Source organism: Anopheles stephensi, chromosome 2 (genome assembly GCF_013141755.1).
Source record: "Anopheles stephensi strain Indian chromosome 2, UCI_ANSTEP_V1.0, whole genome shotgun sequence".
Classification (NCBI taxonomy): domain Eukaryota; kingdom Metazoa; phylum Arthropoda; class Insecta; order Diptera; family Culicidae; genus Anopheles; species Anopheles stephensi.
In genome coordinates, this window is record NC_050202.1 from 89,376,390 (window position 1) to 89,394,126 (window position 17,737).

Consider the following 17,737-nt stretch of genomic DNA (forward strand, 5'->3'; position numbering starts at 1 on the left):
GAGGAATGCGCAAGGCCAACCAGCAGCAGAAGTAGCGCCAGAAAAGGCCATTATGAAAATGAAAGGATAGTGAATATAAACAACAAACTCCGAAACAAAGTTTACCAAAACTTTTGCAATCCGGCGAACAGGCTTTTTCCGGGAAAGTGCAGGGCACGCTGCCAAGTTAATTTCGTACAGCTTTCCAACACACTGAATGCTGGGAGGCACTTTTCGGAGGCCGGCAAGGCGCTTTTTGTTGCCATTTCTTTATTTTCGAATGCAATTTAGCAGTTGCGTATGGGACGCTTGTTGGAACAAAACTTCACTCGCCAGACCACTTGAAGCACGTTTTTGTATTTTTAAATACACACACAAATTATAACAGTAAGTGGTTTCGGATCGTACCAACGCACTGGAATGGGTAGAATCATTCCCCACAGCTATTTCGTAACCTTCTTTCTCTCTCTCTCTCTCATTCGCGAATCATTGCTTCACAGATTACAACCCACCATTACCACGCAAAACAATAAAGCAAAAGGTCACGCGCCACCTACAATCTTCCGCCTGCCCCTCTTTAACACAGCGGGAGCCCTTTGAAGTGGGTGAACGAAAGCTTCCACAAACTTTACACCCAACCCCAGTGCAAAAAGCACCCAGCGCACCAAGCAGCATCCGCCATGGGCAACTGACGCGTGAACAAATGAAAACTAATTCCTACGAACAATCAGCACAACCCGAACCCGCGGAACACGTCCTCGCATTCGCAGCAGCAACACCAGAGGCAGCAATATTTACAACTAAAACCAACCATTTTATCGTCCCCCAAAATGGATCCGTTGATTGTACCTAACAATGTTAACGACGGCGAGGTTGCCTGATGACGATAATCATGGCGCACCAGTGACCGTCGAACCGTACACCCGGAGAACAATGCTAATCAGGTGATGGTGGGAGTTTGGAGGTTTGTGTGTGTGGGTGTGTGTCCACCATCCACCACTGCAGCCCATTGTGCATTTTTCGACGAAATGCAGATTAACTTTATTATCCGGGCGGGTTTCGGGATGGGACGGTTTTTACGTCTGTCGTCCCCGTTGTTCCAAGGACGAGCGAGCGAGCGAGGGATGTTGTTGTCTATTATTTCCGGCTTTCGTGGGCGCCATCTCGGTGTGGTGTTGAGCCGTCGTCGTCAAACCATTGTGTTAAGCTTTCGGGGGCTTCTACATCGAGCAGTCAGTACTCGGTGGGGCCATTAGAATGATGCTGACTGACTGAGACCGACACTCGGTGGAGTGGCATTTCTTACGCGGTCAGATCTTCTTCTTTTTTGAGAGATGGAGAGAGGGAGAGAGGGAGAGAGCGTTGGGTATGATTTTGGTCGGTTTGCTAACCGGAGACCGGGGATGACATTGTATCCTTGACGTCTCGTAAGACTTTATGGATAAACAAGTAGACTCGCACCGGCTTATCGACATCAAAGGAAAAAGGGACAACGGGAAAAAAAAACCTTCGAAGAAAGGAATGAAATTTGATACCCATTGTCTATTGGCCCCGGCAGCTCAGTAGTAGATGGCTATCTTTGGTAAGCTGTCACCCGGAGAGGCGCATCATTTTGAACTTCAACGACACCGATGATTACGATTGGGGATTGTGGTGCTTGGGGTTATTGTTTTGTACTCTATTTATTTACAACAAGTCTACAGTTGTACAGCTAACACATTGACGGTTAAATTTTCTACACATGTCACGATCCTTTCCGCTAATCCGCTTGCGCTTTGTCACAGGCAAGTTACAAAATATGCTTCTGTTTTATGCTTAAAATTTAATATCATTTTCACCTTCTCTACATGTAGTGCCGTTAATAAATCGACCAACTTTTGCTTTCTCTTTCCTAACAAAACCACGTAAAGGACACTTGATTTGGGGACACATTCATCGCACGGCGCAAGTAAGGAGAAGGTTCTGTCTGCACTTCCAAATCGGACCCATTAACTTGTGCGATGCGATGAAAATGTGCAGAACACGAACCAGTGTGCTCCTGTCGCAACATCAATCGTATTAGTATGTAGGTAACAGCATTAAAACCAGCACTTTGGCAACAGCAGCAGCAGCGGCAACAGTAACGATGTAAACAGCAGATGCACACATATTAACAGCCTCAGCAACTGCAAAAGCAACAGCAGCAGCAGCAGCTACATCAGCACCGTCGATCCCGGAACATTATATCCGCTTCAAAACAAAGAACACTATCCGGGGAAAATTGTTGTACGCCAGTATACGGCGATGAAAGTTTAGACATTGAGGGTGTGTGAGTGTGTGTGTTTCTGTATGAGGAACTTTTCCCTGAGTGGTGTATGAGCACATCCCCGAACCTGATCGGTTATTAATAATGCCCGCGCGACAGCCAGGGAACAACCGGGGCGCACCGGCAACGCGCACCGTATAGTTAAATAATGATGAAGCAAAGCTAATTAAATTTTGCAACTTTCCCACCGATTGATGATGTTCCGGGTAGAGTTGATGGGCTTTGCCAGCACGGGCACGCCACCATCATGGAGCAGTTAGTACAATAAAGAAACAAGCAGAATGAATTGAGCTTTTCCCGGGTAATTAGTAGACAAAACAGGAAGTAACATGCGTCTCTTGTGAAGGAAGCGATACGGAAAGTAACACAATTGTAAGGACGCTTACCGATGAGATCCAAGGACGTAAGGGAACTCATTTTGAATATTTTGTTTTCATGGTAGTGCTCTTGAGTTGCTCAGAACGTGAGAACGAGGTTTGGGCTCTCGTACACATAGTTCAACTTCATTGGGACCCTTGCAAAGTCCGCTTGAGGTTATTTTGCTCAGGAAAACTCTATGCAATAAAATGCAATTTACTAAATTATGATGCATTTTTAAGAACCCTCTCTAAGTCGACCTATATTTACTGAATGAAAGAGCTCTCTCGCACGCGAGCCTAAGGCGACGCTTCAGAATTGCATGACCAACCTGGCCTATGCCGTGTTACCCCGGGTCTTTGTATGCAAATTATCCCTTAAAGGGTCTTAAAAGGAGTAAAAGTGAAAGGAAACCAGTAGTGGTGTGCTATTTAATTACAGATTTCCTTCCTATTTAGGTCAAGGACATTCTGGGTAGGCTTCCTGGAAGCTGACGACCCCATAAAATGGGGTCCCATACTGACCTCCACACGCCTCCGACTAGGCAAGGACATGTGGAGGAACTTCCGAAAACAACGCATAGCAACGGAGGTCAAGGTGACCGTCGGATCATTATTAACGACCTTCGGGTGGGGAAAACCCAACCAAACCAACCAAGCGAGCGAACGAGTTGTGAAGAATAGTTTTCTCAACAGTACCAAAGTACATTAAGCCCTTGCCTCGGGCGAAACAAAAACACACACACACACACACACGAGACAATGGGTTGCGAGTTGAATGAATTTCTGGTTTGATTCTTTTTCTTATTTTCTTCTGCTTCTTTTTCGAAGGTACTTAAGCGAACGTTACAACACTCACATAAATGTGGCCTCTCCCCTCTATCGTAATGCCCAACATCCCAACGCCAAGGGTCATATATTTACACCAAAGAAAATACACCAAAGCCTACCCACAGACGGGGTGGCAACGGCAGCCTGGTACGACCTGGCTCATTGTCGCCTCCGGTAACGTGGAGCCACCGAGTGAAAAGAACCCAACCCACACCGGACACCGCCGCAGTGCCGCAGCGTCGGTGCTATGCAGGAGTTCCCCCGGGACTGGAACGCTCGGACCGCTGCTCCTCTACTGTGGGAAGGGCACGGGACTGCGACTGTGGCCCAACAGACGGTGCCCGTTGCTGGTGGTGGTGCTGTGGCTGTTGCTGCTGCTGCCTGCGTTGTGGCTGAGCGTTATCTTGGGCATCAGTAGCGGATGGTGGTGGCTGTTGCTCGTGGGGCTGGTGCTGCTGCTGCTGCTGTCCAGGTTCGCCTGCGGATAAACGAGGATCACCGTCAGTGGTGGAGTCCGGATTTAGCGTGAACGTAACATAGTATCGCTTATTGCTATCGAGCTTCTCCGATGGCAGTGTAATGACCTGCTTGCTGTTACCGTGCGTCAGCTCCAGCGCCACCTTCCCGCCGCTGCAGCTGCGGTCCGTCGGGTGCGTTAGGATTTTCGGCAAGAAAAAGCTGCCCACCCCGGACGTGCTCGATTTGTACGGTCCGAAACCGAGCTTCGGTATCGTGTGATGGTTCATCATCGGTACTGCGGGTGCACAGGGAATGCACAATTAGATCGTTAGTGCCAGGTCTGGACGGACCCGGTGACCGAAGCCCGGGTCCTGTGGAGAGCGTTGTTACTTACTGTACGCAGCGCATGGGATGCCCGTGTAGGCGTGGGTCGCATGAAGACATCGGTGTGTTTTGGTCGTGCAGTTTAGGGCACGCTCGTATCGGCTCACATCCGGGCTGAGCCTTCGTTCGGCCTGATAATGGGAGAAGGAGGGAAAAGAACGTGCGAAAACATGTCAGACTGCTGGTAAAACTGGAACTGATCTGGTGCGAGACTACTGAATGCTGATGCTGAATTATAGAAAGCGGACAGCTCTTGACCGGTCCCGACCAATCGCATCATCGTAATCGTGATTTCGTGATTGCTATTTGAAATATTAAACCACTCATCACCTAAGTGAAAAACGGCTCGACTCGTGACATCTGAGACGAAACCGACGAACTTTCTCCACCCAACGACACGATAACAGACCCATCACCGCGATGCAATACATGAGGAGGTTATGAGCTGGACAACAAATTTATGTCCTCAACGTGTCGGCTTGTTCTCTCTCCCTGCTTCCTACGTACGTCTTTTTACGATCAGTTCTATTTACTTGCCAGCCCAGTAAAAAGTGCACCAGATCATTATAGCATTTCCACCACTCCGGCCGTCCGGTTGTCAGCGCCGGGAAAAGGACAGCGAAACAAAAAGAGCACAAACCTTTATGATGCTGGGTGAGCAGCGCTCAAAACGTCGTGTCAATTGACGACGCTACGCGACAACTCGCGCCGGTGGTAACAAGGACAAACAAAGCGCGAAAACGAGACCCGTTGGTCGCGCTCGGCACTGCGACAGGCAAACTGGACGAAATCTCTGCCAACGTTACGATGTAATTACGGCGACAGAAATGAAGGACTTATGAATAAATCTCGTCAACAGCGGCTGCTGCACAGTTGCCGCCCGTTGATGTCGACGGATTGGCACGGGCGCGCGCGCGCGCTCGGTCGTGCGAAAAAGCCATGACTAATGAAGTCCCCCGCGGCAATGCGACGACGACTTGACTTGCAAATGCAAAAATGTGCTCGACTGTTTTTGGGACGGAAAAACCACCCATCGAGCGGTAAAACTTACACCAGACTGCTTCTTGATGAAGCGATTTTCGATCTGCTTAAGCTCGACCGGTTAAATTAATCTACAAAAGAGTGGCTAAAAACGATACTTGCGACTACCGCAATAAAAAGCAATACTCACCTCGTCGTACACCTCCGAGATGTTCTGGAAGTTGTACGTCTCCTTCTTCTGCAGGCTCTTGAGCGTGTCGTACAGGAAGAGCTCAAAGTTCCGGAACGAGTACTCCGTGTACGGGTAGCGCTTGAGCGTGCTGCCCGTCTCGTACCCGAGCTCGATCGTGGACTTGTGGTAATCGTCGACGGCCCGCTTCACCAGCACCGACTCGTTCACTTTCGTCGACCGTATTTGCAAACTTTTCAGTTCTAACAAGTGTTGGAAAATTTTTCTTTCCATATAATATCTGGGAATAAGAGCGGGCAGTGATGGCGATTGATAGGTTGGTTGGGTTGATTTTAAGTTGTTGTTGTTGTAAGTTTGGGTTTTGATTGTTTAGCTGGTTTTTTTTTATGTGAGTTTGCTGTTGTTGTCAGTAAGCGTTCGCGGTGGAGTGTATCGCTGATTGTTGTATTAATTGCTTTTAAACTATCTCGCTAGGTAGATCTGACCTCTGTCGCTCCCTCTCTCTCTCTCTCTCTTTGTAAATTGCTTTGCAAGCGGTACACTTAGTAGAATCGAGAAAAATAATGGAAAGCTTCTTAAAGCGTACGTACGTGTGGTACACGGGCACAGATGTGAGCAAATGATTGATCGAGGACCGAGTGTGTTAGTATACGTTTTTTGCCTTTGTGTGCGAATTACGCCTAAAAGTATGCAATCACGATAGAATCCAATCTTTTAATCAGACCAATACTCAAGGAAAAACAATCAAAATTGTGAATCAACCAATTGACGTACACTTACACACAACACATGATTACGTTTTTCTAAAGTATGCAATGAATACTTTAGCAGGGAAGCTGACATGAAATGAGGATCGCGATAAATAACATTTAAACAATTACATACAAATGAAAATGAATGGAAGAAGAAAATTCGATGTTTTCGATACGCGACAGGGATTCAAGAGGGGTTTCTTGTACTTGTTGATTACTCGTTGTGCTAGTGCTTTCGTTCAAATCCATTGTTGTTCACTCCTATTCACTTCATTATGGTGCATTTGTCTTGCACTTTTAATCCTAACGGCTAGCATTCTATCATTTGAATTGTTTCTAATAGGGGTGTCAAACACTAACCCTCTCGGTGGGCCTACAACACTACAAGGTCGGTGGGTCGGTAATTTGGTCTACAACTCCTACTCGCATTACATATCCCCAACTGCACACTGCAAAACACTCGTGAAAAACACACGCACACACTTAGCAACTACCAGTATTGGTCACTAATTTGCCTAAAGGGAAGTTGTCGTCTACCTCACAAACATATCGCAAACACCCTTGTCTAACACTTGAACACGGTTTACTCTATTTGAAAGTCGTTTGCCTATCACTTGCACACGCATCTAGTATATAGTCTCTACATAAAACCGTTTTGCCGACTACTGAAATACTACGTTCGGAAAACAGGAAAAACTCGGGAATAAGCCTGTAGGTGACAGGTTCTGGAGATTAGTGAGTGTGTATGGGAATGAGTCCTTCCTTCGCTCCGATTCCGATGCATTTTCTGCTTTTCATTCGGATGAACGCGTTCGATGCTTCTCACTGCTTCTGGTAGTAGAAGTTCGATTTTGTTACAATTTTTCACTCAATGCACACTTACTAGCATAGAAACACAAACAACAACCTTACGGAGCACGGTTCATACTCAGCTCAGTGTTCGAGTACTCTATAGTGTTCTACTTCAGTTTTCTTTACCACACACTCACACTCCGAAACAACAATCATCTTGACTCTTATTACTTTTATCTGAAACAATAATACGTGGGAGGGGTTCGGCTTCAGAGTTAGGTCTCTTATAAGGTGGCAAACATCTCTAGTTACGGGGATGGGACGGGGAAGAAGGAAACAAGGGTAGGGCACGTGCAAACACTTCCTCCACACCAACACCAATCATATACAACACGGACACACAGTGGACCTAACGGGCAGGAAGGCACCGAGGAGCGAGGAGGTATCGAGTGAGATGATGTCTAAGTGAAGGCGGCCGACCACTAACGGAGCGGAACCGTAACTACTTGAAGGCGTTGAGAAAGTGTGTATGTGTGTCTGTTTATGTGTGTGTCTCTCTCTCTCACTGTTGTTGGTGTGTTTGACTACGCAGCTAGAGCAACTCAGTTAGCCTACCTTCGGATGTTACGATGGATCGACTGCTGGACGGTCGTCATGTTGACGGCGTTCTTGTCGCCCGGCTTTCGACCCTCGGGCCGCGAACTGACCGCTCGCTCTTCCACCATCGTAAAAGCCGACCTTCGCGGTAGTGTCGCGGTGTGCGTCGGACGTTCGAAAACGGTCGACTTGCTACGTATCGCCTGCGGGCTCGGCTCGAACCCCGAGTCCTGATCCTTGCTGCTCTGCTGCTCCTGCTGCTCTTCTTCCTTCAGACGAGGCTTCTTTTTGATTTTCTTCTTCTTCTTGTCGTCGTCGTCGGCCTCGGTACCGTCGAGACTCACGAAAAAGCCCCTCGTTTGATCCACCTTCTCCTGATCCAACTGTTGCGGTGGGGCCGCATCCTTCGCCGGTTGATCCTTTACCGGTGTCGGTGGCGCCATTTTCGAATCCTCCTCGACGCTTTCCATCTTGGATTCCATCGAACGGCGCAGCTTCGGTCGCTCTTTTGGAGGTTCTGGTGGTTTCGCTTTTTCCACCACCGGTGGCACCTCTTCCACTACCGCCGGCGGCTCTTCTACCTTTGCCGGCGCTGGTTGCTCGGTTGCTGCTTCCTCCACAACGGATGGCGGTTCCGTCTCTTCGCTTGATTTTGAAGGTGTGCTTTCGGTCGATTCTTCGGGCGTTGTTTTCTCTTCTTCGACCACCGGCGCCGGGATGGGTTTTGCTTCCATCTGCTGCACCGGTGGAACAGGTTCTTCCGGTTCTATTAGAGGTGGTAACGATTCCTCGGCTATTAGAGACTCATCGTCACCCATACCTCCACCACCACGGTCTACTTCCAACTCTTGCAGGGTGTGCGCTTCAACTGTCGGATCCTTTCCATCTTCCTTGACTTCTGGCAGTGTTTCTAGCTGTGGCAGTGGTTCCGGTACCGGCGGTGTTGCTTCGGGTGGCTCCGGTACTGCTACCGGTTCCGGTGTTTTTTCCTTTACCGGAGGAGGCGACGGGGGTGGAGGGGCCGGTGGTGCGGCCGGTTCCTCTAAAGGGGGTGTCGGTTTTTGCTGCATTTTCCCAATTTCCTTGTCTGTTGATTCGGACTTTGAGCGACTTTTGCTATCACTCTTGGCGGATTTCAGCTTCGAACGATCCTTGCGCACCTCCACTCTAGTTGCGGTCGTTTGCTGATGTACCAGCTCTACCGCATGCTCGTCCCGGACCTCTTCGATGGTTTCCGTCACCGGTTTGCTCGTCACCCGGGGTAATCCTTTCGCGCTGCGGTCTTCCGGCTCGCTGAGACCCTCCACATCGGAGCGCGTTCGCTGTTCAATCGTGTAGGTCGCATCCGTTGCTGCACCATCATCTTCCGTCGACTTTGACATCGATTCGGGTGGCTGCTGGTGTACCTGTGCTTCCGTCACGATCTCCGTCGAGCTAGCGGGCTTCGTGTGTTCTTCCTCGCTCGGCGAGTCAGACTTTTTTGCCGACTTGGCTAGTTTCGACTTTTTGCCCGTTCCTTTCACCTTCTTCTTCTTCGTCGTGCTGGAATCGGATGATTTGCCTTCGCTCTTCACGTCCGACTCTTTGCGAATGTTAAACTCCGCCCGTGGTGGCGTTCGCGGAGACGTCTGTCCGTCTAAAAAATCACCTAACCCACCGGAAGCATCGAAACCGCCCGCACCACCTGCGTACTGCAGCCCAGCCGGCAGGCCTAGATGCGTTTCACGCGCGGTACGTTCGGAGGAGAACTTTAAGCCACCCCCACGGCCGCCCACGTTCGAGGGAGAATCGTTCTCGGAAGAACCACTGTGCACCTGTTTAAGGATTATTTTCCCGCACCGTTCGCCAGGCTTTCGAGGCCCAGCGTCCTTCTTTTCGGCGTACTTAAACTCGTACTCCTTCATCGAGTCGGGTTGCTTGAGGTCGTGCGACTCTTCTCGCTCCCGATCCCGGTCCTTGTGACGATCGCGCGAGTGTGATCGTTTGGAAGAGCACTTTTTGTAGCATTTGTGCTTTCGCCGTACATGCTTGCAGCAGCTGTCGGAAGATGATCCGGTTGTGCTGACGGACGATGAGCTGCTGCTACGACGATGCTTTGTCGATCGCTGCTGATCGCTACGATGCAGCTCCGCATTACTGCGCGATCGACTGATATCGTTCGATCCGTCCCGGTACAGATACACCGTGTCGCTGCAGCTGCTGGTGCGACGGCCTCGGTGACTTCCTTTTCGCTTGTGACGGCTCTTGCGGTGTGTTCGGTCCTCTTGCGATTCACTCTCGGAGTTTGAGTTGAGATAGACGATATAGCGTTTGGATGTTTTCAGATCAATCAGCTCCTCTTTTTCGGTGAGCTTGAGCGGCTCAACACGATCAATGTCGGGGAGAATCTTTTGCTGTCGGCCGGAAAGTCGCAGCTTGTTGGCCGGTAATCCACCCTGCATCTGCAGATACTTGGCCGTTGACCGGTAGCCCTTAACGAGCGCGTAATCCAGTGGCGTTAGCGGTGCACCTTTCGAGGACGGTCGATACAACAAATTTATATCGGCACCCAGCTCCAGCAACAGCTTACACATGTCCACATTATCGTGCCCGGCGGCAATATGCAGCAGCGTCCGTCCGTCGTTGCTGGTCGTGTTAATGTGCTTCGGTTTCATCTGGATCAACCACTGAACGAGCTGGCGCCGTCCGGACGAAGCCGCATCGTGCACTGGCAGATCGCCCTTTGCATTCCTCAGCCACAGGTTACCCTTTTTCGTGTGCAGTATCTTCACCGTTTCCATCTGGCCTTTCGCACAGCCACAGTGAGCCGGGGTGCGACCCTTCCGGTCCTGTCGGTTCGGGTCGGCATCGAGCTTTAGCAGTAGCGAGGTAGCATCGGCATGCCCGAGCGTAACCGCATAATGCAACGCCGTGCAGCCATTCGAGTCGATCTGATCGGTGTGCGCTCCGCAAAGGTTTATTAGCGTATCGATACACTCGGTGTGTCCTCGTGATGCTGCGCAGTGTAGCGCGGTCAATCCGTCTCTGCAAAAAGAGGGAAGAAAAGAGATATGTAGATATGAGATGGGCAATGCAGCTTCGGCAAGGTACAGCACCAAAAACTCCACAAGGTGCTACATACTTATCGGCACTTTCGACGTGAGCCCCAGCTTTGATCAAAGCCAGCACAGCCTTGGCCGAGCCGGCGGATGCGGCCCACAGCAGCGGTTGTCGGCCATCCTTATCCTCTACTTCGACCGAAGTATCAGGATGGTTCAGGAGCGTGTTGAGGATCTCGAGCGCCAGCTTCGCCGATGCGCGGGCCGACTTCCCATCGTAGTTGGCGCCACACATCTGGGCCGCATAATGCAGCGGACTGCCACCGTTTATGTCCGGCGTGGACACGTCCGCACCGGCTGCTAATACTGCACGAAGTGCTTCCACCTCGCCGCACACTGTGAACGAGAAGAAGAGCAAAACAAAGCCACACCGAACACGGAACAGCCCGGTTCCGTTTCGCTGTCATTAATGTCGGTGCTAGGTAGCGTAGACGGAGCGCACCAACACTACGATACCGGTGTACTGTCAAACAGTAGCAACGGAGCGCGCGAATATCGATTAAATATTGGTTTGCGTTACTCGACGCACTGCGATTGTACCTCTATGGTATAAATTACTGCTCTTTTGCTGGTTCAAAGCTAAACATTAATTTGACTAATGATTCTGCACATGATTACAAAATATGACACTGGTTTAAAGCATATGGAATTTATCTAGGCAACAAACTACGATTAGTTTCCATAGCTGAAAGGGCTAGTGGCTACCACCGAGCAGTATCTAAGCGGGATTCAAATTAAATTTCCATAATTATTTCACCGGAATCACACATCAACTGTACTGTAACACATACCGGTGGCCCAGTGTACGACCGAGTGTCCCTCGTTGTCGAGCGCATTCACGTCAGCCCCGTTCGCCAGCAGCAGATTGACCAGCTGCAGATTTCCCTGTATCACCGCGAGATGAAGCGGCGTAAATCCGTCCTCATCCGCGGACTCGATCAGCTCCGGTGCTACCATGGCGACGCTGGCAGCCGCAGCAATATCCTGCGCGCTGCTACAGTAGTGTAAGGCACTTTTGTTGCTCCGATCCCGTCGATGTACGGCGCTGGGCTGGAATGGGACAAATAACACAGACGGACGTTTTTTTCCTTGTTAGAAACTACCCAGCTCGATTCCGGTCGGTGCGTTGGTAAGCGGAAATTCATCCTTTTACGATCATAACTTCACTTTTCTACACATTAAGCGGTGGCTGGAAAATGGCAGGTTCGATAGTTTTGGCACTACGGCGAAACTTAATGTTCAATCACACGATTCGCATCGTACTAATGCACTAACTAGCTATCACTTGTACTGATGCGGCTGATTCTAGTCCGCTCGGTTGTGTTTACTTCTTCTTCGGAGAGCAGCTCACAGTGACATTGGTTGTGCACGGTGCGAGTCAACCGAGTAACAACACAACACCGGTTCTTTCGAACGAATGTTTGTTAAACTGAAATTGGACAAAATAACAAACCCACGCACACACACACACACACACAAACACGGCTGCGGACCAAAACTGCGCCAGTGTGTTCAGGGTTGCTACTGTGTTGTGCTGCCAGGCAACGGTTGCTCAGAGTGAACATGCGGCTCCGATTGAGCATGCCGCCGAAAGGCTTGTTTGGTGGTTGCAATCCGACGCAACTGACTGAATGCCAAGTGTAAACACACACAAAACAGTACACGGCACAACAAACCAGACATCGGTGAGAATTCGTTGAAAAGGTCGCTGTTGTGTGGTGCTTGTGTTTCTGAAACTTTAGATATTTGAATCCATTTCATTTGCCCAAAATCGCGCTGTCCTTGGTAAGTGCTTTGAAAACACTGCACTTGAAGTATATTTATAAATTCGTTATTTATCTTCTAATGGATAGAGACTACGTTTCAAATAATCCTTCACAGTCTGTGCAGCTTTCAAGGTTAGCGTGCATATCATAAGCGCGTTTTGGCATTCCAAAGCCTCGGCTCGTAATGCCATTCTAGACGTCCTCGACCTCAAAATCGCCGTCTGCGTTCGATTCCGTCTATCTGTCCAGAGCTAACCTTTCAGCGGTTATCCTGTCAATGGCACCGACGACGAATTGAAATGTCGCTATGAATCAACAAAACCGAACCTTCGTTCTCCTTGATAGACGAAACATAAAAGGAAGAAGGAGAGAAAAAAAACCACACGAACAGAACCTACAGCCAATTCAGTTCTATGCCACGGTACGAATCGGTAGTGCCGTGAATTATTAACGATCCGCTGACGACAACCGAGCGTACCAAAAGCTACGGTTACGGCCAAGTGCTTGCAGTTGACGTGCATTATTCCCAACTTCAGCTCGCGTCGATGATGCGCGCTCGGGTCGTACAGGGAGGTTTTTTTTTATTCACCAACTGGCTGTTCCCCCAAACGCCACGCCGAAGCCCTTGAACTCATCCCTCTAACCTTTTGTGCTGTGATGCCGATTGCATGTGCCACCAGCATTTGTGCCCCTCGTACTAGCCCATTCACCCGGAATGGATGGATTTGAAGGAACAGCCACTACCCGATACTACTCTGCTGCTCTTTAGCCTCTAGATGCCAATGCCAATCGAATTTTACGCCCGAAAATGGGATGATTGGTGTTTTCGACGCCGAATACGCCGAACCGTATTCATCATGGCAAAAGGCTTTGAAATCGGCTGTGTGCAGGTGAGCCGGCAGTTGAATGCAGCAGGCATTCAAAGCAGAGTCAGCCAGCTGCTCTCGTTGCAGGTGATATGTTGTGCATCTGTTTCGGAGCGGTTCGGTATCGTACTTAAGGGTGTCGGTAAAAAATATATATATATTTGTTAAATGATTGGCCCGCAATCAAGTTAAATGGGGCAATAAACGAGTTAACCTGAGTTTGCGGCTGTTGAATTGTTCAGTAGCTTGTCGGCATTTTCAAAATTCGCGAAATGCGTTTTGATTCGAATTACTTGGAATCTATTTCCGGTAGCAAGCGAAACGGATAGCATAAATTGTTTTTTGAATGCTTTTTGCAGGCCATAAAGCAAACAAAAATACTGGAAATTCTTTTAAATAACGACGATGTTTGATAGTTCACGCGTTTTCGATACATTATTCCATGGAAATATTTTATACGACAAATGAAAACCGATACGGCAAAACTGTGATCTGCCAGATAATTGATATCATTGTTCGGCTTCTGGAGAATTTAACCCAGTACTTTAATCCGTGCGAAGTAGTTGACTCTTTTTGCTGTCAATTGATTTCAAGCTGTCAGTGCTGTCAGTTTATTATAGCAAAGAACAAAACACTTCCAGGGATAAGTACAAAATAATACATTCACTTTCGAAACAATGACCATTGTTTACATTAGCTGATATTACAGCTCTATCGTCCAGTTCGTGCGAAACAACTGTTGATTTATAATGAGAAAACCATTTACCCAACCCAAGCAGTGAGACAGCTTTCAGCGATCCGACCGACTTGGCGTCTAATTGGAACGACCAGCTCCCAATCACCGTATTCCGAATGGTTGCCGAAAACAAGCCAACCACCTCAACTCAATGGGGATTGCCTTGTCAACTGGGTCATTCATCCTTGTTTACCATCAACAAGAGACCGATTATACCGGACAGCCTATAATTCAATACGTCTTCTTCGTCAGCCTTCGGGCACACGTCCAGCCGACTGTCGGCCCATTCGCCCCGAGTAACGGCACGCACCGCGACAACGATAAGAACTGGCCGACGACAGTGAAGTGAATAGCGGACCGACGCAACATTTCCTACACTTGCCGGGGGCCATAAATAAATCTTAACCCCGGCCGGGCCAGCTTTCTGGCGGGCCCGGGACATCCGCCGAAAAGTGAGTGGAAAGCCTTTTTCCGAATGCTTGAAAATAATGTCTCATGGGATAAATGAGTTTTTGCTGCGCCTTCGTTTCCGGTTTGCTGTGCCCACCACAGTTCTTGGGAAATCCTCTTGAGCAATCTCTTGAGTCGCCGGGAACGGCTCATTCGCAATCGTAGGCCATCTTAAAATCCTGTTTGAATGATGAAAGCTGCCGAGAGTATCCATCAAATTGTAAAGGATATTATTAACTAGAGCGTAATTTCTTTTAATCGAATTCGGCAGGGCGACGTAGGAAAATCTTGTCTCATCAATTAGTGCACAAAAACAGCTGTCTAATCCGACGATCAATTGAAGCTAGGGGGAAGCAACACTACCCAGCAGGGGGAAAAAATTATAACCGGTCAATAAAATTTCTCCCCCGCATAATGGTCTAAATCAAATTTCTTGGAATAAAGCGATCGGATTATGTTTGAGAGTGCGGTAAAGGAAAAATAAATAGGTGCTTGGCATGCTTGCTTTTGGGACTGTTCCATTTTCCTTAACGGTTGAATGGGAAAGAAAATTGAAAATTCTTCACTTCCATGCTTGAGCTTCATTCTTCAGTATTCTCTGGCACGTACGCTCTCTAGACACCAGAAATAGATAAAATCTCATCAATGTCACCCGAAACTAACATAGGCCCATCCAACAATCCCTCAGGAGGTGAGCGCTGTCGGTACTTGCACTGATTCGTCACTTGGCATCAATACCCAACCGGGGGAAACGCTTCCGCAGAGTCCAACTCGGTGGACAAGCTTTTGCTCGATCGTTGTTCTATTGATGGATTTTTACGCCCGAGTCAAAACCATACCCCAGGCGCATCCGTATCTGCTGCCGGACCAGCTTCAACACAGGGCTCGGGTTTGCCATCTCAGTAAGCAGTAAGCAGCACCGATGACCAACTTCACCAACAATGGCCGGCCGAAACTGTATCCTGTGCCCTAGTGTAGGTGTCTCGAATGCGCTTCAGTTTAAATGGGACAGTCTCCTGTGTTCTGTCCAGCGTATGTGGTCCAGCATATTGTCAACCTTTTCGTGACCCACAGACACAGACACACACACACCCGATCCCGATACCCCTCCGGATAAATCTGGACGAAACCGTGAATACACTTCGAGAGATGGCAAATGAACACGTGTCCTTTCTTTGCCAGGAAAACCCGACCGTTACTGGTCCTTTCCTTAAGTTCCGCTCTCTTTCTCGCTCTCCTGCTCGACAGCTTATTGGTAGAAAACGGCAAATGACCCAAAACAAGGCTTGTTTTGTCAAGCTCCTAAACCAATTGACGTAATGGGTTTCCGGACGCTATTCGAAACTAACTTTGGCCGTGTGTACATGCTGGTCCAAGCGCTCGGTCCAACTGACGGTGGCTTGGACCTTTTCTGGACGGGTCGGTCGTCTCTCCCCTCTCGAGAGTACCCTGGACAAATACAGCCAACCAACACACAAACTCACCTATATTTGCTGTAACAAAGCAGCGACACGACTATTAGCTCTCGGGGTTTGATAGTCCTGTCTGGACTCGGGGCCTCCGTTTCATGTGGGCCGGCTTGGACTTCCCGCCAAACGGAAAAGGGACACTGTTTGTTTTATCCCGATTGTGTGGCGCTTTATCGACAGCATTCAACCCTTTTTGTCACCGATACGAGATGCTCTCGGTCTGGGTCTGAGGCTGAGTCTGGGTCTGTGTGTGTGTGTGTGGCAAGCAGTGCCCTTAGGTGCTTCGTTATTCATAAAAAAGGAGTCAAATGAAAGTAGCCTTTGTAATTTGCGAAAGAACTTTCTTGAAGGTACACTTGTTCGATTGTCTTCGGGAAGGCAAGTGTGCAAATACAAAATTGATCACAATGTCATAAATTATGGAGCGTTTCTTTGGTTAATACAGTGAGGCACGTAAGAACAGTTGAGTTCATAAGATAGGGAAAGCAAAACTTTAAGATGGCTTCTACAGCAAACGGAACTTGAGACTTGAAGTGACAGGCTTCTCTGATACAAGGTAAAATAGAACTTTCAAGATTTTCTAAGTCAGATAACTTATTTCAAATTCAAGCTATGGCAGACGCACTCCTATTTCAACATCAATATTTTGAAATGATCGTTGAACAAGTTTAAGAAAACTTGTCTCAATTGTTCTAATTTGAGACATCATCTTACGTTATTTGCTTCGGAAAGTCGAAAGCACTTGAAAAGCCTGGCAGATAAATCATACAGATTCGTTCTCTGCTGCAGCCGTTGTACTGGGTTTGCGATATCATGTGCCACAATTGTGATATTGTGACCTCTTCGCACCCATGCAAAATTGATTCAATTGCCATCGTCTAAACATTTTCCCGCCAAAGCGTACAAAGTGTCCTTAACCAACTCGAACGATTCAGTTCGTTTGCCTAAACGTATGTAAAGTGATTGTCCCATGGCCGTAATCGGAAGCACAGCATTTGCTGTGTTAAAATATGATCCGTGCATCCGTGCACTGCGCAACACAGAAGCCACCGCTTTGCACAAATCGTTCCACGCTCTGCCCCCAGATTTTTTTTCTTCTTCCTTTCTTCAACTCAACGTTCTGTCAATCTTCATGCAAGATGCAAACGCAAAGCTGGAAGCATAAATGCGGAAGATTATCGATAAAAGGCTCCGGCTAAAGGCACTGCAGAGCATTCATGCGAAGAATGTATCGTTTTGCAAGCTTCCATTTTCATCGATACACGGTGGCGCTGGTGGGTGGTTCGTGCCCGGGCGGCCACTTTGATCCCATCTGGGCGGCCTTAGGCAAGCGATGCAAAGATGCAACGATAAGGATGCTTACTGCTGCTGCCTGCGCTAGAGCTGCTGCCTAAAGGATGAGAGGGCTTTCTAGCGACAAGAAGGCGAGCGTGCATGGGCGAGGTGTACCTCGATCGAACCCGGATTACGATTCGCATACCAGAAGTCATCGACATGTGTGCACCGGGGTACAATACGGCGTCGTTGAGCGATAAGATACCTTCTCCCGATAAATAGCTACAGGCACCGATGGAAGCACAACGGTAAACGATGTTTGATGTAATCTTTCTATTTGTTGACATACGCACCAATGGAATGTGAACGAGTGTGTGTGTGTGTTTGTGTGCAGCGCTGTTTCCATTTTCCATTTTCCACCTTCAAAGCAACTCCACTTTGCGCCGTGTGA

General features: G+C 48.6%; 1 protein-coding gene across 6 annotated transcripts in view; it reads right to left on the minus strand.

Annotated features, from left to right (window-relative positions):
* Positions 1-1,648: 1,648 nt before the first annotated feature.
* The window catches only part of LOC118505146 (serine/arginine repetitive matrix protein 1), a 41,108-nt gene continuing 25,019 nt past the window's right edge, over positions 1,649-17,737 (minus strand). For 3 of the 6 annotated variants that reach the window (XM_036040518.1, XM_036040521.1, XM_036040517.1), the window contains 6 exons: positions 11,516-11,774; positions 10,748-11,060; positions 7,645-10,650; positions 5,486-5,765; positions 4,325-4,445; positions 1,649-4,225 (listed from right to left, as the gene is read on the minus strand). In XM_036040518.1, coding sequence (XP_035896411.1) covers positions 3,717-4,225; positions 4,325-4,445; positions 5,486-5,765; positions 7,645-10,650; positions 10,748-11,060; positions 11,516-11,774 — 4,488 coding nt within the window. In that variant the 3' untranslated portion in view covers positions 1,649-3,716. Of the gene's footprint in view, positions 4,226-4,324; positions 4,446-5,485; positions 5,766-6,969; positions 7,267-7,644; positions 10,651-10,747; positions 11,061-11,515; positions 11,775-11,886; positions 12,168-17,737 lie in introns of those variants that run through there. The other 3 variants (XM_036040520.1, XM_036040522.1, XM_036040523.1) reach the window with 3 other exon arrangements.